The sequence below is a fragment of the Lissotriton vulgaris genome, chromosome 5 (genome assembly GCF_964263255.1).
Source record: "Lissotriton vulgaris chromosome 5, aLisVul1.2, whole genome shotgun sequence".
NCBI classification, from domain to species: Eukaryota; Metazoa; Chordata; class Amphibia; order Caudata; family Salamandridae; genus Lissotriton; species Lissotriton vulgaris.
The window spans coordinates 1,585,952,809-1,585,973,843 of NC_141693.1; the positions used below are offsets into that span (position 1 = coordinate 1,585,952,809).

The following is a 21,035-nucleotide window of genomic DNA, read 5'->3' on the forward strand; positions in this document are numbered from 1 at the left end:
GGGTGTTTTTCACAAACCTTCTTAGAACGCATCAAAACTCACCAATAAAAGCAGCCACAGATGAGCGAGACATGGGAAAACACAGTAATGTATTGGTCCGTGGGGAGGCGATGAATCAGTTCTGATGCATGCAAGAGAAGTGTTTTGTCGAATCCGGACGGCTCTGTCTGTGGGTGCCGAATTTGGTGCACACGTGATGCATGGGAAAATCCAGGTGCTGTGGTTCGATGTGGGGGAAATCCAGGCGCTGTGTTAATTTCTTCAGCCGTAGACAAGTGATGCATCCATCTTTTCAGGTGTATGGCAGGATTGCATTGGAGTCGAAAAAGGAGTTTCAGACTTCAGAAACTCAGTGCTCGAGACTCGGGCTGCAGCAATTTCTCGGCTGCACGCAGGTGCTGGGTCGATCTTTTCGAACGCACCTCAGCGATGCATGTGCTTTCTGGATGAGCTGCACTTTGCTGCAGAAAAAACAGTTCTGGAAGAACAATGCATGGATTTTCACCAGGAAAGTCATCAAAATAACCTTCAAGGGTGCAGGAACAGCATTAGACACCACAAGGCATGTCAGAACTCTCAAGAGTGGAGTTCAAGGTTGCTGTAGGCCACGTCTTTGTGTCCCATGACTTCTTAACATGAGGCAAGCTCTACATCAAAACATTGAAGAATCTTCTCAAGCAGGTTTCACAACAGTGTCCTCTTTAGGGAGGAAGCAGCAACTGCAGGCCAACCTAGAAAAGCAACATACAGCAAAGGGGCAGTATTCCTACTCAAAGCTCTTCAGCTCTTTTCCTTGGCAGAGGTTCTCTTGATCCTGAAATCCTGGGGTTAGAGCCCCGAAAGTCTTAGTTCAGAAAGTCTCCATAGCTCAGTAAAACCAGTTCTGCCCTCCTTGGTCTTGCCACACTACATGGGGGGAGACAGTTCCTCCCACCACTCTAGCCCAGGATGGCTCATCAGCATATGAAGGGCACATCTCAGCTCCCTTTGTGTGTGAGTGTCTGGAGTGAATGCACAAACAGGCCAGCCTAAAATGAATGAGTGAATTCACAAGCGGGCAGAGGCAGAGAGTATGATTTAAACAAGCAAATGCCCACATTCTAAACATAAAAGACACACAAATGATGGACAGAATGCAGAACAAATCAAACATTCACCCCAGTCAAGAGATCTGGGTTAAATCCATTGTTCTTTTGCTCACCATACCACTGTGATGTCACTTTCTAAAAGTATTAATAAAGAAATGGGCTACCCAATCTTCCCTTGTGGGCCTGGGTGATTACTGTTATCGAGCAGAGATGTCTACAGGGGATATTATTTGAAAAAGCAATAAAATTAATCTCAACAATTACTTATAAATGCTTTAAGAATAGCATCAAAAATAGAACATTTTTAACATAAATTCAATAGTGAATCAATCTCAGAGGACAAAGAAAAATAAGGAAATGAAATGAAATGAAAAATTATATTTATATAGCGCATAGACTACCCGGAGGCATCGCAGCGCTTAACTGAATTCCAGGGCGGTAGGCTAGGGTGGTTAATAAGCTCTTCCAAACAAGTGAGTTTTTAAAGACCTCCTGAATGACATCCGGTTGTTGTTCTCTCTAAGATCAAGTGGGAGGGAACTCCACATTCTCGCAGCATTGTGCGAGAATGAGCGTCCGCCCCAGCGGGCCTTATTAATTTTCGTCGTGGTTGCTAGATGCAACGAACTGGAGCAAGCGCTCTGAGAGGTATGGATTGGCTAGGGGGTACATGATGGCAGGACCTGTTCTATGGATGGCTTTTTGAACAAGGCCCATGGCTTTGAATTGTACCCTGGCAGCCACCGGAAGCCAATGCAGCTTCTTTAGGGCCTGTTTGGCCGACTGCCAGCATGGAATATTAAAGGGCAGTTGAGCCGCACAGTTTTGGGTGACCTGAAGTTTGTTTATTGCTGCCACCGGGGCTCCTAGATAGAGAGCATTGCGGTAATCCAGGCGGGAGAGTATCATGGCCTGTACCATGACTCTCCTCGCCTGGAACGGAAGCAAGGGGAGCACTTTCCTGAGCATTCTCATTAGCCCAAAACAGGTGCAGGCCGTTTTAGTGGCCTGGAAGGTAAAATCCAAAGATTTATCGAGCCAGACCCCTAGGCTTTTTATCTGAGGTTTGGCGGGGGAGGGGAGCCTAGACACGTGGGCCAACTCGACGTCAGGATGGTAGGTGAGGGGTTGCCCAATAGCATTATTTCTGTCTTCTCCCCGTTTAGTCTGAGGCAGGAGGATTGCATCCATTTAGCCACTGCCTCTAGACATGGGTCCAGTGAGACCCCTCAGCATGGTCCAGTGAGACCACCAGCTGAGTGTCGTCTGCGTAGGTGACAATACGAACACCAAAGGGATGGTCTATCTCCGCCAGGGGCATCAGGTAAACGTTGAAAAGTGTGGGGCTCAGGGCAGAGCCCTGAGGGACCCCACAGTTGAGTGGCTGCATGGAGGATACAGCTTCCCCCTCGAACACCTGGAAGAAGCGCTCATCCAGGAAGGAAGTCAGCCAAGCCAGGGCCGCGCCCGACACTCCTATGCCCTTCAAACGATGTAATAAAGTGGCATGGTTAACCGTGTCGAACATGGCGCTGAGGTCTAATAGTATGATGGCTGCTTTCCCTCCCAGGTCAAGCACAGATCTTGCTTCTTCAGTGACTGCTAGCAACGCTATCTCAGTTCCGTGCTGGGGGCGGAATCCCGTCTGGGAAGTGCACAGCAGATTATTAAATTCTAAATAATCTACTAGGATATTATTAATATGCTTTTCTAGCAGTTTACTCATCCAAGGTAATAAGGAGATGGGGCGGAAGTTAGCTGGGTTATTTTGGTCTAGAGAGGGTTTTTTCAGAAGGGCTTTGACCATTGCGCTTTTCCACGCGGCTGGGACAGTGCTCGAGGTGATGGAGGAGATGAGGACGTCGAGGATGACTGGGCGGATAGCGTCAATGACCATGGTAAGATACTGAGGGGGTGCTGGGTCGCTGGGAGATCCTGAAACACCTTTAGGGATTATTTTATCCAAAGAGGTGGAATCTAAAAGAGTGAATTTGTCTAACAGACAGGGGGCCAAAGTATTAGGACTTGCCATATTGGCAACGTCCGCGCCACTTCTATCCATGGCAAAAGTGGAATAGATAGTCTGAATCTTCTGCGAGAAGAAAGTTGCTAGCTTGTTGCAACGAGCTAATGCTCCGTCTGGTGACATACGTTCGGAGGGGAGGGAAATCAGTGATTTAGCTATTTTAAAATTTTCTTTGGGGGCGTTCGCAGCCAGATTGATTTTTGATTCATAAAATTGGGCTTGTGCTAGCTTAATTTCCTTTTTAAACAGTCCAATTGCGGCTCTGTAATCTGCTTTCTTATGCTGTGTACGGTCCCGCCTCCAGGCTCTTTCCAGTTTGCGACATGATTGTTTCATGTCTCTTAATGTGGGGGATTACCAAGGGGCCACCTTTTGTCTTTGTATGGACTGCAGGGGTACCTTCGGGAGGACTATGTTGAGGGAATTGGTGATCCAAATGTCAAAGTTGGTACTAGCTAAATTGGGGTTGGTAGTTTCCTGAGGGTTTGAGTTCAGCAAGTACCGATTCCCATTTAGAGGAAGGGAGTGAGGCCCATTTCCTGCCCCAATGTTTTTCTGACTCTTGAGTAGCAGAGGGGTTTCTGGTAGTCCATATGAAGGGTATTAGGCAGTGGTCGGTCCAGGGCAATAGCACAGGCGACTCAACATTTAGACTATCAAGATTACTAAAGATGTGGTCTAGAAGATGACCCTTAGTATGAGTGGGGAGGAATCCTTTTTGGGTCAGGTCGATAGCTTGAAAGTTCAGTCGAAGACTGTTGGCCACAGGGTCAAGCAGGTCATCCAAATGTAGGTTTAGGTCACCTAACACAGTCAAATTAGCTGAGGTGAGGACTGGGTTAGCGACTAAGTCAGTCATATTTGTAACAAATTGACCTGGAGTTCCAGGTGGTCGGTAAACCAGAAGGCCTGTGAAAGTATTGGTAGGGGATAGCTCTAAAATAAAGAGTAGAGTTTCACCAACAGACGTAGTGGAGGGGGTGATGCGACATTTAAACTGTTCTCTGTATATGATGGCTAACCCTCCGCCTCTACCTGTGTTGCGGTCCAGTCTCTTTATAGTATAACCCTGTAGGGTAGCCCATCTTATAGTAGGATCAGCTTCAAGCTGAAGCCAAATCTCTGTTAAAAAGAGGACATCAGGCTTATGCTCTTCTATCAGCAGGGCCAGCTCTGTATGGTGTTTAGGCATCGATCTGCAGTTGAGAAGGAACATCTTCCAACTATGATCGGTAGAATGTCTCTTTGTGAGTTTAGGAGATACTTTCCAATTGCAGACATTGCAATGGGTTTTACTGCCTACTGGGCGCACCAAATGCAGGCATTGGGGGTTAATAGTTGGGCGCAAATTATGCAAACAAAGGGAGTTATAGGTGAGTGAATTACCCACCATGCTACCAGGATCAAGGGATCAGGGAGCGGATGGACGCGGACTGGCGCAGACTGGCTTCTCTTAGGCGCCTCTTCGGCGTGTCTACGGTGCTCCCGCTGCGCGAAACCGCTGCGCGAGAGGCAGAAGTTTAAAAAGGTTGGGCTCGGGGAAGACTGGAGCGTCACCCTGCTAAGATGGCCGCCCACTAATGGCACCACCAGGAAGTGTAGGCGCTCTGTTCTCCCTCCACAACAAACAGCCTAAATCACTGCGGTGGACCGGGGAGTCAGCGCACAGATTGACAATGGTAAACAACAATTTTTAAAATAGGACGCAATTTTAAAAGCACTTGCAGCAAGAGTTACAGTGTTGTCACCCAAAGCGCTAGCGCGGTAATGATCGTTTTTCAGTTCTTCAGGCGCGAGGGCGCTGCTGTCTTAAGTAGTCAGGGCTCGGGGAAGACTGGAGCGTCACCCTGCTTAGATGGCCGCCAACTAATGGCACCACGAGGAAGTGTAGGCGCTCTGTTCTCCCTCCACAACAAACAGCCTAAATCGCTGCGGTGGACCGGGGAGTCAGCGCACAGATTGACAATGGTAAACAACAATTTTTAAAATAGGACGCAATTTTAAAAGCACTTGCAGCAAGAGTTACAGTGTTGTCACCCAAAGCGCTAGCGCGGTAATGATCGGTTTTCAGTTCTTCAGGCGCGAGGGCGTTGCTGTCTTAAGTAGTCAGGGCTCGGGGAAGACTGGAGCGTCACCCTGCTAAGATGGCAGCCCACTAATGGCACCACCAGGAAGTGTAGGCGCTCTGTTCTCCCTCCACAACAAACAGCCTAAATCGCTGCGGTGGACCGGGGAGTCAGCGCACAGATTGACAATGATAAACAACAATTTTTAAAATAGGACGCAATTTTAAAACCACTTGCAGCAAGAGTTACAGTGTTGTCACCCAAAGCGCTAGCACAGTAATGATCGGTTTTAAGTTCTTCAGGCGCGAGGGCGCTGCTGTCTTAAGTAGTCAGGGCTCGGGGAAGACTGGAGAGTCACCCTGCTAAGATGGCCGCCCACTAATGGCACCACCAGGAAGTGTAGGCGCTCTGTTTTCCCTCCACAACAAACAGCCTAAATCGCTGCGGTGGACCGGGGAGTCAGCGCACAGATTGACAATGGTAAACAACAATTTTTAAAATAGGATGCAATTTTAAAAGCACTTGCAGCAAGAGTTACAGTGTTGCCACCCAAAGCGCTAGCGCGGTAATGATCGGTTTTCATAAACAGGTGTATTGCTTTTTGTGCCAATTTATAACCAAAACATGTAATTCTAGTGTACTTATAAATCTCATACATACAAAGGTACCAAAAGCCAAAATCACTTAATCAAGTTTCTCATTATCACCAATGTATTTGAACCTTTTTCAAAATATAGTCATATATATTTGGGAACAGCCTATATATATATATATATATATATATATATATATATATATATATATATATATATATATATATATATATATATATATATATATATATATGTATATATATATATATATATATATATATATCCTCCAAGAACGCTCCTGCTGCTTGAAAGAGCACTCCGCACCCAGGTAATGGATGCAATGCACCAACTTCTTACAGGGATTCAGAGGTTCTGTATGATGCCCCTGCATTAAGGCACTTCAGTGCGCCCCGAGTGAAATAAAATCTTCATTTAGTGATTGGCCCCTGTTGCGCCGGTTAAGGCAGGACATTGCCTGCTTTCACAGTCTCCACGAGTCCGGCATTCGCCTTATGTGGGTGGTGCTCCTTCCACGGCCAGAAGCAGCCGTGCTCACATATCCTCCAAGAACACTCCTGCTGCTTGAAAGAGCACTCCGCACCCAGGTAAGTGAAAACCACTTTATTGCCACGATGAACATTGAATTTAACTCGTGATTCTGCTCCCTAGCCTACGCTTTTCAAAGCTGTCCGCTTCTTCTTCTTGGGCTTGTGATGCAACGCAGAAACGGCAGTTCTAGATCCTTTTCCCACAATTCATAGCGCTTAGTAGCAGTTCATTAAAGCTATAGTAGCATGTAGGTATAGTGGGACTTGTAGTTCTTCTCTGCCATACTCTTACCCGCAGTGGGTTCTGCAATGCACCAACTTCTTACAGGGATTCAGAGGTTCTGTACGATGCCCCTGCATTAAGGCACTTCAGTGCGCCCCGAGTGAAATAAAATCTTCATTTAGTGATTGGCCCCGATGAACATTGAAGAAGAAGCGGACAGCTTTGAAACGCGTAGGCTGGGGAGCAGAATCACGAGTTAAATTCAATGTTCATCGTGGCAATAAAGTGGTTTTCACTTACCTGGGTGCGGAGTGCTCTTTCAAGCAGCAGGAGCGTTCTTGGAGGATATGTGAGCACGGCTGCTTCTGGCCGTGGAAGGAGCACCACCCACATAAGGCGAATGCCGGACTCGTGGAGACTGCGAAAGCAGGCAATGTCCTGCCTTAACCGGCGCAACAGGGGCCAAGACCTCTAGGTACTCATTTCTCCTCTTGATATTTTTCTAAGGTAATTGCCTCCCACCATTTGGAAAGTTCCTTGCGCATCAGTTTTTCTAACTTCATGTATTTTTGATTCAAAGAGGTCATGGTGGCACTTTTTTCTTCACTCATACTCGCTTGTCCTGCCTGTTTAGTAAACATAGTTACGGCTCTCAGCCTCCTTCGTGCTTCCATATCTTGTTCCATAGTTTGGCTTTATTTAGTGAGATTTATCTTTTCTCCGCTTGATAAACTGCTTCCTCATTCATGTCCACATGTGTTCCCCACCAAGAGAACACTACGGCAATATTGTAACCCCTGTAGCGACTCCCGCAACTTCTCCGCTTGAGTCTTGCAAGGGGAACGCAGCTACGTGAAGACGCCGGTTGATATAATTAATATGCAGGCCGCCGGGTATTCCTCCCGTTACACATGTGCGGAGCTGCACCGGAGTTGTATGCAAGATCGCTTATATGGGGCAGGATTACTCTAGATATTTAAATGATGATTTTGCAATCTTACCTTCCGGTAATCATCCAAAGCGTTTCTTTTCACTCCACGGTGGCAGTCACACACGGAAACGCGGCAAGCAGTAATTCCACTGCGCTTCTTGGCGTAGCGGTCAAACCGGTATTGTTACTTTAACTCCGTTTCACCATCCTTGTTTTGTTACCGGGACTCTCTCTGCGTCGGTGCAAAAAATCAGGGCACAAGGTCACCCTGCTTAAATCAACACCACCTCGTACTTCTCAGTACCGATGCACTCTTAACAATAATCTCCGCCACACAATGATGTGGTTTAGGAAGACTTTATTCCATATCCAGCCAAACTTTCAGAAAAAAAACCAACGCGTTTCGGCGACACACTCGCCTTGGTCACGGGTACTCAGTTTGTATTCAGCCGACATTAAATAAAGAAAAAAGGTGCAACATAGTTTCCAGTGTGAACATAAACATAGGACTATACACACCAACAAAACCCTTTTCGGCCATCTTAACATGGTAAAAAGTTTTATCTTTTGACTTGTTTACCTTGTTTACCTATTCTTTGCAGAGCCATTTTAAGAAAATGTTCATCGAGTGTCTAGAACTTACTTTTACAACATATTGTATAATTTCATTGCAAATACAAATATTTATAATGTCATATTCGGGTGCATATGACATCGAGTGGACCAACAGCCATGCACTGAAAAAGTTACATCACAAAGTATACAAACCCAAGTGGGTTTTCGACATATTTTTTTCAAACAGATGATCTTCATATAAACATACAATCCCAAAAGAATACGTATTCAATCCCAAGTGGGTAATTGTATCATCTCGAACACCATGCATTTAAAGTTTCCACGATTCATAACCATTCCAAATCATTTGATAATTGCTTAAATTATAATTTATGAAATCCGTAATGCTCATAGAGGCGAAAAAATATTTTGAATATTACCAATTAAATGTCATATTCGGGTACATATGACATCACATAGACCAATGGTTATATACTGAAAGATTACGTCACAGAGTATTCAAACCCAAGTGAGTTTAGACATATTTCAAACAGATGGTCTCAGTGTGAACGTGTATTCCCAATGACGTAATCTTTCAGTATATAACCATTGGTCTATGTGATTTGATGAATCATAGCTTTTACAATTATCAAGCAACCTTGGTTCCACTGGAGCTTTCATGACTCATGGAGACTTTAACCCCTTCCATGCTGGTGACGAACCCCAGCCGTCATGCACTAAAGTGCTCGTGTGCTGATGACGGCTGGGGTTCGTCATGGCCCGCCCCTGTTCGTTTGTTTACCGCACAGGGGCGGAAACGTGCCAGCATGGAAGGGGTTAAAATGTCTGTTACCCACTTGGGATTAAATATGCACTTTATTGGGAATACACGTTCACACTGAGACCATCTGTTTGAAATATGTCTAAACCCACTGGAGTTAAGCTACAAGGGATGAAGTCACACTGGCTACCCAGGTTCATGGAGCTCAGCGCAGGGTAAGATTTAAGGTTTCACCCCTGGCTGGAGGTGTTAAAGCAAAACACTTCACATGCCCAATAAAGTGTATTTCACCCCTTCACAGTATCAGGAAAGGCCTGCAAGGTCTTGGGCCTAATTCCAGCCTCCAAACACCAGTTTTACTGATACCTGTGACAAAAATATGTCGAAAACCCACTTGGGTTTGTATACTTTGTGATGTAACTTTTTCAGTGCATGGCTGTTGGTCCACTCGATGTCATATGCACCCGCATATGACATTATAAATATTTGTATTTGCAATGAAATTATACAATATGTTGTAAAAGTAAGTTCTAGACACTCAATGAACATTTTCTTAAAATGGCTCTGCAAAGAATAGGTAAACAAGGTAAACAAGTCAAAAGATAAAACTTTTTACCATGTTAAGATGGCCGAAAAGGGTTTTGTTGGTGTGTATAGTCCTATGTTTATGTTCACACTGGATACTATGTTGCACCTTTTTTCTTTATTTAATGTCGGCTGAATACAAACTGATTACCCGTGACCAAGGCGAGTGTGTCGCCGAAACGCGTTGTTTTTTTTTCTGAAAGTTTGGCTGGATATGGAATAAAGTCTTCCTAAACCACATCATCGTGTGGCGGAGATTATTGTTAAGAGTGCATCGGTACTGAGAAGTACGAGGTGGTGTATATATATATATATATATATATATATATATATATATATATATATATGCTACTCGCACTCGTCCCAAACGAATCAGCGTACCATCACAGTTGTACAGGCACACTGGTCCAGCAACGAAAGTCGACCCAGGCTCTCAGGTGATAAGATGTTTTATTAAATCAAAATATCGCCACCAGCATAACGTTTCGGCCTTCACGGAGGCCTTGATCACATGACGTTAGGGGAGGGACACAGACAATTTAAACTGCTATTGCAATTGATCGTACAACATGATTGGTGGATAAATTCAAGGTACACCAAGTATAGACATGGAAAACAGCTTTGGGTTTTTTTAAAAAATCGGAAGAAGTATTTACAGTGGTTAAAATCCATCAACAGTCTTATTTAAAAAGGGAATATGCAATATATGTTAAATAAAAACCTGAATTGCAAACCTTTAAAAATTACAATTTGATAAGTTGATACATCTAGGTAAGCAAAATTACACAGTACTATGTAAAATAATTACTTTCTTCAATAAAATTTCATCAAAAGTTTGCTAAAGATGTATCCTGTGATGGCAACCATGTAAACACTGTTATAATAAAACCCCAGTGGGTGAATCAACAATTCATGTCTTATTGAGTTCATATACTGTGTCCAAAAATGCATATAGTATTATTACATTAAAGGGGTTTAGAATCCCCATCCATTTCCACCAATACATGTCAAATATAGAATGTGTAAAGCAAGAGAGTGCAGGTAAAAAATAGTGCAAAAAGTGGTACGGGTATGACAAGTTACGCCCCAATGATATTTAACTTGGGGTGCAGGTTTATTTTTTTCCAATATAATTTTTTCCTTTTTTTTTATAATTTTTAAAAAAAATAAAACTTATATTCTTTCTGATAGAATCAAAAATCATATACAGGTCAAGGGCAACAGAGCATGAGTTGGTATTTCAGAAAATGTAGAGATGTTGCCTTGGGATATATAAAATGTAAATCAGTCTGTATGATCTCCAAGTTGTCTACAACCATTCCGGTATCCAAATCTAGGATATATTTTGTTTCTAATGCCCGCAACTTTGCCTCTCTATTGCCACCCCTCCATAAAGGTGGAATCGCATTAATGACAAAATATTTCAAAAGATGACTTTGTTTGCCATGGTATTCTTTAAAGTGACGCGCCACCAGGTAAGATTGATCCTCGGTGCTGATAGCCCTTATGTGCTGGAGTATCCTTTTGTGGACCTGCAACTTGGAACTACCCACATATTGTAGGGCACACGGACACTCCAGCACATAAACTGCGTACTCCGTCTTACATGTGAGTTGTTTGGAGATCAAACGGGGACTGTCAGAGAATGGAGTCAGGAATTGGGTTTTGTTCACACCATGTTGACAAGCTTTACAGGAGGAGCACTTTTTAAACCCCTTGATTGCTTTGAACTATGGGGTAACCAATAAAACCTCTGGGCTGGATTTAACCAATGCTTATCTCAGTGAGAAAGGCCTTTTGTATGATATACTGGGTTTTGTTGGCATGAGGTGACCAATAGTTGGATCATTATTTACAAGATTCCAGTTGTTAGAAACGATCTTGGTTTGCTGACTGAATGTTAGAACTAGTCTAACTGGTTGGTTAGATTCATCAGCTTCTTTAGTTGTACTCTTCCGAGGTTGAAGGGCAACCTCCCTAGGCATGGCATTAACTCGGTTGATCGCAGAATCAATGGTTTTTGCAGAATATCCCCTCAATAAAAAGCGTTTCTTGCTGTCCTCCTGTGCCTGTATACACTGGTCCTCCGTGCTACAAATACTTTTGACACGCATATATATATATATATGAAAGGAATTTCCTAGATGTAAAATTACTTGGATGAGATGGAAAATTGGTTGATGCGTTGATGTTTCTGTCTTTTATGTTGTCCATCTATCAAACCATCTTCAGGACAAAAAATTCATACGTAGAACAAAGACCGTTTTTATAAGTGGTACAATCATGGCATAAGTTGGTTGTTGATCAATCAAGATATTGGACCTTACTGTTGAGCTCCATGCTTTGTGCTCAAAAGAGTCACATTTAAATAGCGACGAGATATTAAAACTGTATTCGAGTCAGGATGGGTCACACGTTTCAGGTTTTTTGATCAGCGTCTCTGTATGGCGTCTAGATGATAACTTCCTAAAAGTGGAATTTTCAAACACACCTTTCAAGAACCACCTTCACTAAAAGGTGTATTATTAAGTTTTGAGTCCAGAGAGCACAACTCCAAATCTCTTGTTCCGAATTGAAAGTTGCACTTGTAAAATGTTACAAGGCCGCTCCAATGATAGCCCACGGGAGAGCTAGTCCTCTCAATAGTGAAAAACGAAATGCACAATATTTCACTACCAGGACATGTAAAAGTAGCCAGTACATGTTCTACCTTTCACATACACTGCAACCTGCCCGTGGGGGTACCTTGGGCCTACAATAGGGGTGACATACATGTAAGAAAAGGGAAGGTTAGGGCCTGGAAGGTGGGTGCACTTGCCAGGTTGACTAGGCAGTTACAAACTGCATGCACATACACTGCAGTGGCAGGTCTGAGACACCTTTGAAAGGCTACTTGTGTGGGTGGCACAATCGATGCTACAGGACCACTGGTATCATTTGATTTACAGACCCTGGGCACACACAGTGCACTTTACTAGGGATATACCAGTAAATCAAATATGCTAATCATGGATAACCAATCAGAATCACAATTTACACAGACAGCATATGTACTTTAGCAATAATTAGCATTGGTAAAGATTCTAGAGTCCTTTAGCAAACAAAAACAGGTCAGGAAAATAGGAGGCAAAAGGTTTGGGGATAAACCTGAAAAAAGGCCAGGTCCAACATGTGTGTATTGAGGTGTGTATGACTATGTGTAAGGGTGATTGTCTAATGTACCAATACCTAGCATTTTATCCCTTAAATAATATTGATGATTATTAAAATATTGTGTGCATCCATGGCGGATATAGAAGTTAGAATCTACCCAAGTGTGGCACTAGTTCATGTGAATACTTGATGAAAGTGACAAGTCGATGTTGAGAAACCAAACATGCAATTTCTAAAAATGAAACAGTATTACTTTGGGACAAAAAGCTTATTTTTTTATAACATTGATAAGCTTTTGTTTTTGGGAAATTGAGTATATGTTCTTAAAATAAAAAACATGTATTCAACAGTGAAAATGTGTATATTTTTTATAAACTGAAAGCAGATGTTTGGGGACAAAATGTTAAAATTTTCATTATATATTTAAAGCTGATATTTAATAGATAATCACTACTACTATTTGAGAGTATAGGCTGAATAACTGGTCTAACCTGTGTTCTCCAAACTTGTAAGATCCCTGTAGCCTGGGCAATAGCACTGAGTATGAGCTTGTACAATAAATGGCTCTGATGTGTATGCATAAAACTGTGAGATCCTTAAAATTTTTATTTTTTACACCATATATTCAAAGGGAATATCAGGAATAACCCCTGGACCCTCCGACATCCTTGGTGGAAGCCAGATTTACAAACTATGAAGGCTGGCTCAGTCCAGGGCAGGTATGTATGTCCATCCACTTTACAACATAATCAGTCATCACTGCTCAGCCATTCTGGGTTGAAACATTTACTGCTTACACTGCTTTCCTAAAGACTGCCTCCATCTGTTCTATCTCATGCAGCCCTATGGATGCTTAGTATATCCTGAATACAAAGAGGATGTGTGTTGGATTCAATGCTTTTTGTAGGCCCTTAAATTTTCATGGGCACAGGTGAGCTTAAAATAAGAAACAATACTTTGAAAGTATAGAAATAATTGGTCTACCAAGTACATCAGTGTAAGTAATTAGATTAATGATTGGGGTGGGTGACTACTGTCTATACATTATGTTCAGTTTTGACTGACGTGTTTCAGAAAAGACTTTTATTCACCCATTTAATCCATAAACCCTCGTAAGCGTTCCATAGATAGAAATACAAATTAAAAGAAATATATATATATATATTTTTTAAATATCACCAAAATGCAGTATTCTTCCAAACATATCCTGGAGATAAAAGCCACTGCTTCCCGCTCCCAAATCTTCCCTTGCGGTTATGTGTGGTCATGCCAGCCAAAACATATAGTTCCGGCTACGGCCTGTCCTCAAGTTATGCAGGCCCTTCTGCCTCTGAAATTCTGCCGCAATTGCAGTGACCTAATTAACAAAGATTCTTGCGCATGATGTGTCCCTGTCAGTTACATAAGATACTCAAGAGCGCGGGATAATCAGAGGTTAACAGAAATTGTATCTCTGGTCGGAAACCATGGTGAGCTGTGGATCTACGGTAAATGACATTCCAGGATTGCACACAGGTGTGATAACCATGTACAAAAAAGATAGGTAGGGAGGAATTAATATGTAACTTTTATTTTATCGTAGGGAATATTCAATTACCCTAACTTCAGTATTCAGTCCTACAAAAATATATTGCCTGAATTGATTTAAAGCACACATACACAATGGGACCGATCTTAGAACTAACCTAATGACAATAAATTGCACAATTCATTTTTTGTCTTTTTGTTTAGGCCTCTGTAACTTTTTGTCCACATAGGGGATCCATGTCACATTTGCGTCCTTTCTTCCAACATCTTGAGGATTCTAAAGGTACCCAGGGTGTGTGGATTCCCCTGGAGAGGACAGAGAAATTAGCCAAAATACAGCAAAAAACTAATTCTTTTGAAAAACAGGAAAAAAGTGCTGCAGAATAAAGCATCTTTTTTTTATCTGCAAAATATATCAACAAATGGGTTGTGGTGCTATAATCATCATCTTGTAGGTTCAGCAAGAACTTGAGGTGCCCAGAGTCAATAACTGCGCTGAGCCTTGTAATGGTTTATCATTGTGTTCAGGGTATGTAGCCATTCATTTTGTAAAATATAAAGAGTGAAAAATAGGTATCAAGGAAACCTCTATATTTGTGAAATGCGAACATAATATAGAGTTTAGAAGCAGTGGTTATTTGCACATCTCCAAAATTTTGGGTACCCATACTAGTGTGTGAAATAGAGGACATATTTAAAAATGACTTCATTTTTACACATTGTCTTACATTTGGAAGGCAGAAATGCAAAGAAAGTCAATAGGTAATAAGTCTCCTGATACAAATGGCACCTCACTTGTGTGGGTAGGCCTAGTATCCGCAACAGGAAAAGGCCCAAAACGCAACTTAAACACAACACATTTTTCCAGTGAAAACATACCAGTTTTTCGCAATGTGCCTTACTGTGGATTATACACCCTAGGTCTGCCGTCAAATAAGGAAAGCCAGCAAACCTGTACATTTTTTAAAACTAGACACCCATGGGTATCTAGGATGCAGTGACATGTGTGACTCTCTGCAGGTTCAGTTTTCCAGAATCCCTTGCAAACCTCAACCTTTGTAAAAAAAAAAAAAAAAAAAAAAACATTTTCCTCACATTTTTGTGATGGACAATTCTGAAACCTATGGGTAGCCACAAACTGCCTCCCACCCAGCTTTCCCGCAAGTCTCCTGATAAAAATGGTACCTCACTTGTGTGTGTAGGCCTAGTACCCGCAACAGAAAACTGCCCAAAATGCAACGTGGACACATTACATTTTTCCACTGAAAACTGACCCTTTTTTCATAATGAACCTAGCTGTGGATTTTGAACCTAACTCTGCCGGCACACACGAAAACCTAGCAAACCTATAAATATCTGAAAAATAGAAAATCAGAGAAATCCAAGATGGGTTGACTTGTGTTGCTTTCACCAGGTACTGTTACACAGAATACCTTGCAAACCTCAAACTTTGTGAAAAGAAAAAACATTTTCCTCACTTTTCTGTGATGCAAAGTTCTGGAATCTGCAGGGAGTGAGAAACTTCCACCCTCTCAGCATTCCTCCAAGTCTCCCGATAAAAATAGTGCCTCACTTGTGTGAGTCGGCCTAGTGCCTGTGAAAGGAGATGGCCCAAAACGCAACGTGGACATATCACATTGTTACAAAGAAAACTGACCCTTTTTTGCAATGTGTCTAGCGGTGAAATTGGGACCCTAGCTCAGCCAGCAGGTAGGGAATCCTAGCAGAGCTATACAGTTTTAAAAACTAGACACCCAGGGAAATCTAGGATGGGGTGACATTCGGGTTCTTACCAGGATCTGTTACCCAGAATACCTTGCAAACCTCAAACTTTGTAAAAAAAAGAAAATTAAAGCACACACTTTCCTCACATTTCTGTGATGGAAAGTTCTGGAATATGTGGGAAGCCACAAATATCCACCCACCCAGCATTCTCCCAAGTCTCCCACTAAACATGGTACCTCACTTGTGTGAGTAGGCCCAGTGCCTGTGACAGGAAACAGCGCCCAAAACGCAACATAGACACATCACATTTTTCCAGTGAAAACTGAACCTTTTTTTGCAGTGTGCCTAGCTGTGGATTTTGGACCTTAGCTCTGCTGGCCCCCCATGGGAAACCTAGTACACCTGTATATTTGAAAGCTAGAGACCCTGGGTAATCTATGATGGGGTGACTTGTGTGGCTCTCGCCAGGTTCTGTTACCCAGTATCCCCTGCAAACCTCAAACTTTGTAAAACAAAAACATACTTTCCTCACTTTTCTCTAATTGAAAGTTCTGGAATCTGTAGGGAGCCACAAACTTCCACCGACTCAGCATTCACCCAATAAGAATGGTACCTCACTTGTGATGGTAGGCAGTGCCCACAACAGAAACGGCCCAAAACCTACTGTGGGGCTAGGGTCCAAAATCCACAGCTAGGCATATATATTTCGAAAAAAAAGGCTGTTTTCACTATAAAAATTTGGTGTGTCCACGTTCCGTTTTGGGCCATTTCCTGGTAAGGGCACTTGGCCTACCCACACAAGCGATTACCGTTTTTTGGGGGAAATTTCGGGGAATGCTTGGTGTGTGGAAGTTTGTCGCGCCCTGCAGATTCCATAACTTTCCATCACAGAAATAAGAGGAAAATATATATTTTTTTACAAGGGTTGAGGTTTGCAAGGGATCCTGGAAAACAGAACCTGGTGAGAGTCACACATGTCACCCCCTCCTAGATACCCCTGGGTGTCTAGTTTAAAAAAAAGTGTTCAGGTTTGCTGTCTTTCCTTTGTTGCTGGCAGAGCTAGGGTCCAAAATCCTCAGCTAGGCACTTTGAGAATAAAGTTTCAGTTTTCACTAGAAAAATGTGACGTGTCCATGATTAGTTTGGGCTGTTTCCTGTCACAGGCAATAGGCCCACCCACACAAGTGAGGTACCATTTATATTGGGAGACTTGGGGAAATGCTGGGTGGGTGAAAGTTTGTGGCTCTCTGTTGCTTCCAGAACTTTCCATCAGGTGAGGGTAATGTGTTTTGTTTTTACAAAGTTTGAGATTTGCAAGGAATTCTGGGTAACAGGACCTGGTGAGAGCCACACCAGTCACCCCATCCTGGATTTTGGTTTAAAAAATGCACAGGGTTACTAGGTTTTCCTAGGTGCCGGCTGCACCAGCGAGTCACAAATTGCAAAACAATGTCAGTGCCTAGTGGGCTTTCTTCTCCCTTGGGGGAGGGGGCATTTGCCCCGATATGTCCCAAAGGGGGGGCAGTAAGACTAGCATTTGTTTGGGGGGTTGAGGGCATTGGCATGGCCATTCTGGGCAGCCCCCAGCCCTACACTAAGAAACACAATTAGTCTCTGGTGCCTAGTGGGTTTTCTGCCGCCAGGGTGCAGATCAGGGGCTATTGTTCCAACATGCCCCTGGGGTGACAGAATGATTGTGCCCATTTGTGTTTGGAGGGTGTGGGCATCATCATGCCCATTCTGTGCAGCCCTTACCCCTACGTAAAAAAAAAGAAAAATGCCTGGTGCCTAGTGAGCTATTGCCATATCTGCTTCCCAGGGAACATTTGGGGGGAGCAAAAGCCCTGGCCCAAAGGGCTGCTCCCCTGGTGTCGAGTGGGTAGATCCCTGCTTGGGAATCGCCCTCCTACGGCAATCACAAAGCAGGGATCCATTAGGGAGAGGTACCATTGGAAAGAGAGGCGCCTACCCTTTCCAGTGATACCTCTCCGTCTGCCTATATGCTGGGGGGGCTGAGATAGCCCCACAAGCACGTAGGCAACAACATGTCGACCATAACAATAATAGAATGCTATTCTTCTTAGTTAGAAGGGCAATCTGCACACATGATTTTATCCATACCAAGGAGAACCCGCCCCCCCCCATTAAATCCATTGTCGGGTACCCCTTAGGTATTTTTAACCATTAGTAGCACCTATACTCCGCACACTCACCATCGTGGCTAGATCAAAAGATCTCCACCAAAGAGCCCTCTCTTGGGGCCTGTGGGGTATTACAGCGTCGACCCCATGAGTTGCAAAACCCGATGATGAAGCATGACACTCTGACAGGTGTGTGAGGGCATTACTTCCTTATAGGGAAGCCTCACCCTCCACCCTCCAACCTTATACTACATACACACTATATATCATTCTCCTCTTTAGGAACAACTACCACCCTTTGTTATGATATTGAGTCTTGGGAGCATGGGTACTGGAACTTTTTCAGGTTCCCTGTCCCCACTTCTTTTGTGATAGATAGAATGCATATTTTCCTGGGCATGGTGGTACCAAAACAAGGGTCTACTCTTTTTGATGACATTTGTTCTGATGGTCTTTACTAAGTGTCCAGCTTTGGTGGCAACTGAATTTTACGCCATGCGCCTTGGTAGGGATTTGAGTGAAATATTCTCATACACGAAATATAATAACTCAATACAGCCATCATGATTGTGCATCATGTTTAAAAAAAATACTTATAATGTTTGGAATACACATTTGTGACACTTTTGATTAATGCTGGTAGTGCTAGTCAGTGTCGGTCTGGGAACCGAAACCAGCCCTGGCAATTACGCCAGGCCGGCCGGTGTGGATGGGGGGTGTGGGTGGGGGTCTGCTGGTGGGAAACACTGCTGCTGCTATTGTTACAGGGCGCCGATATTGCAGCACTGCTGAAAAACCAGCCCCCAGTAACAAAAACAGACCCCACTGCAAACGCCCTGGTGCCCAGTACGGCCAGGTCGGCCCTGGTGCTGGTAGTCAACAATTAGGGGTAGGTATTTTTTGTACTTTAGATGCCCGAAGAACATTGATTATATACTTTAAGAGCGCTAGAGTTGTCAGGTGATCAAGTCAGGTATTGGTTAACTATGATCAAGACAATGTGTGGGAGCTTGTCATGAAAGGATTGATGCATTGGCGAATGCACACAGCTATGTTGCCTAAAGGCAGAGCAAGAGATTTTAGGTCATCCTAGAACTAATTATGCAACAGACAGGAAAGCTAAACCTGCCCTTTTTCAAACACCCAAACTTTTTGCTGATAGCAAGCAATATTCTGACATTTTTTATTCCTATTACTGCTTAGATTCATGCACAAATTATCATATTCAAGTGGGTCGGACATACCTCAAGAACCTTTTTTGCTTAATTATCCCTCTCAATGCCTACCTTGCATGGAAAACAGTGCTATAAAATGTATTCCATGGTTCTGAGTGAGAGGAGGATTCCTGGATGCAGAAGATAAAGTTACAGACCTGCATTAATATTGTAGGTATGTAAAAAGAAAGTAGCATTCCTGAGCACAGTCACAGAAGATACAGTGCATGAGAATATGAACTTACCAAGATTCTGTCTTCGTATTTTTTGGGTTTCGTTTCCAATTTTACTCGTTGTTGTAGCTGAATATCCTGCTTGTTCAGAAGTTTCTTTATACTTTCTGGGGGAAAAACCAAACACTTAACATAAGGCCATATTACAGAGAACGTAAAACTCAACAGTTAATCGCATGATGCTTGCAGCGAACTTCAGAGTTACATACAAGAAGCTGTCATCTCTGCTCAAGAGCTGGACCCAGGGCGCAGGTTACTCATTACAGGAATCACAAGCAGAAATCATGATCAGAAGATTCCACTATTGTAAATGTAGTTACACAGCATTAACCACTCTTGTTTTTTCAGTATAAAGCGTTTTCGTTGTTGCAAGAAACATCACAAGATAGACGAATGCCATAAACTTTTATAAATGTTATTAAACAATGTAAGGGCTCTAAAAAAGTAATCGACATCCAATGCAAGCAACATCTTGCTACATAGAATGTAAAGTATAAAAGTCTCATCAGGAATCACATCAGAGGGGGTGGAAGCCATGGTCTTAAACTCGGATATGGGCAGGTTATTCCTCCAACCTGTCCCTGGGTACGCCCCTGAGGTTCAGGACTGAAACAGGTGAAACAAAAGTAACCAAATTTAGTTACTAGTTAACTTAGTTCACGTACAGCCCTAACTCATAATGCAAAGTTATTTCATTCACCAGTATCTACACATCATTTTTTCTTCACCATTGTTGGCTTTAACATTAGCAAAAAACTGCTTTACAATGAGGAAGCTTTTGTGTATTAATTAAAAACGTGCATTATTAAAAATGTGCAGAATAGTAACTAACACTCGAACTTACACTTATACACTGATATGAGGCTAATGCTTTTGAATCAAATTTGATATAGAATGTTAAAGGTCATTTTCTAATGAGGTCCCAGTTAGGCCTCAACGCCATCTTGTTCAAAATTAATTGTCACATTCACTGTTTCTGCTACACGTAGTGTGTTTGCTCCTAAATTACACTGTTTCCAAAGAAGACTCTCTAGCGTGGGCTCACTAATGTAACATTTGTTTGAAGGATCTTCAGCTTGCACACCGTATTGCATTCATTCACAATGGTTCACTGTTGTTTATGTAACTAGTTTTTTGTGACACCTCCAGATGACATGAGGTCAGAAGGTCTGAATCAATAATTATATTATGGTTTGGTGAAAATGCATTTCTTTTCTCAGACGAAAATGATACTGGAGTTTTCAAATTGTGCCAGGGGGACATTTTCTACAAAAACCCTGTATTTTGGAAGTGAGCCAGATGATATTTGGGTTCAGCTAGGGATGCAGTATAGTTTCTCAATAATTTTGCTTCATAAGTGGGACTTAGTCCATTTTTTATTTGGCCTATTATTTTGTATTGCACCATTACTGAAAGCCTTCAAGGCAATGACTTTTTGCATTTAAGTGAGATTTATTGCACATGCATTACTATTTCTGTAGTGTATCTCTAGAATGTTTTAAATAAATCTTCATCAACTTCAAATTCTGCCCTAGAACTCACTTACTGAGCTGTTCCTTTCTAGTTTGAGTGTAACCTTGAAATAATGATTTTCTACCTTATCTTTGGACACGTTGACTCATGGAATTGAAGTTTACACTATCCCT

General features: G+C 42.6%; 1 protein-coding gene across 1 annotated transcript in view; it reads right to left on the bottom strand.

Moving 5' to 3' along the window:
• The window catches only part of CARMIL3 (capping protein regulator and myosin 1 linker 3), a 1,161,278-nt gene that overhangs the window by 957,313 nt on the left and 182,930 nt on the right, over positions 1 to 21,035 (bottom strand). The window contains exon 2 of the mRNA XM_086923677.1: positions 19,402 to 19,496. Within this exon, the coding sequence (XP_086779803.1) occupies positions 19,402 to 19,496 (95 nt within the window). The remainder of the gene's footprint in view (positions 1 to 19,401; positions 19,497 to 21,035) is intronic.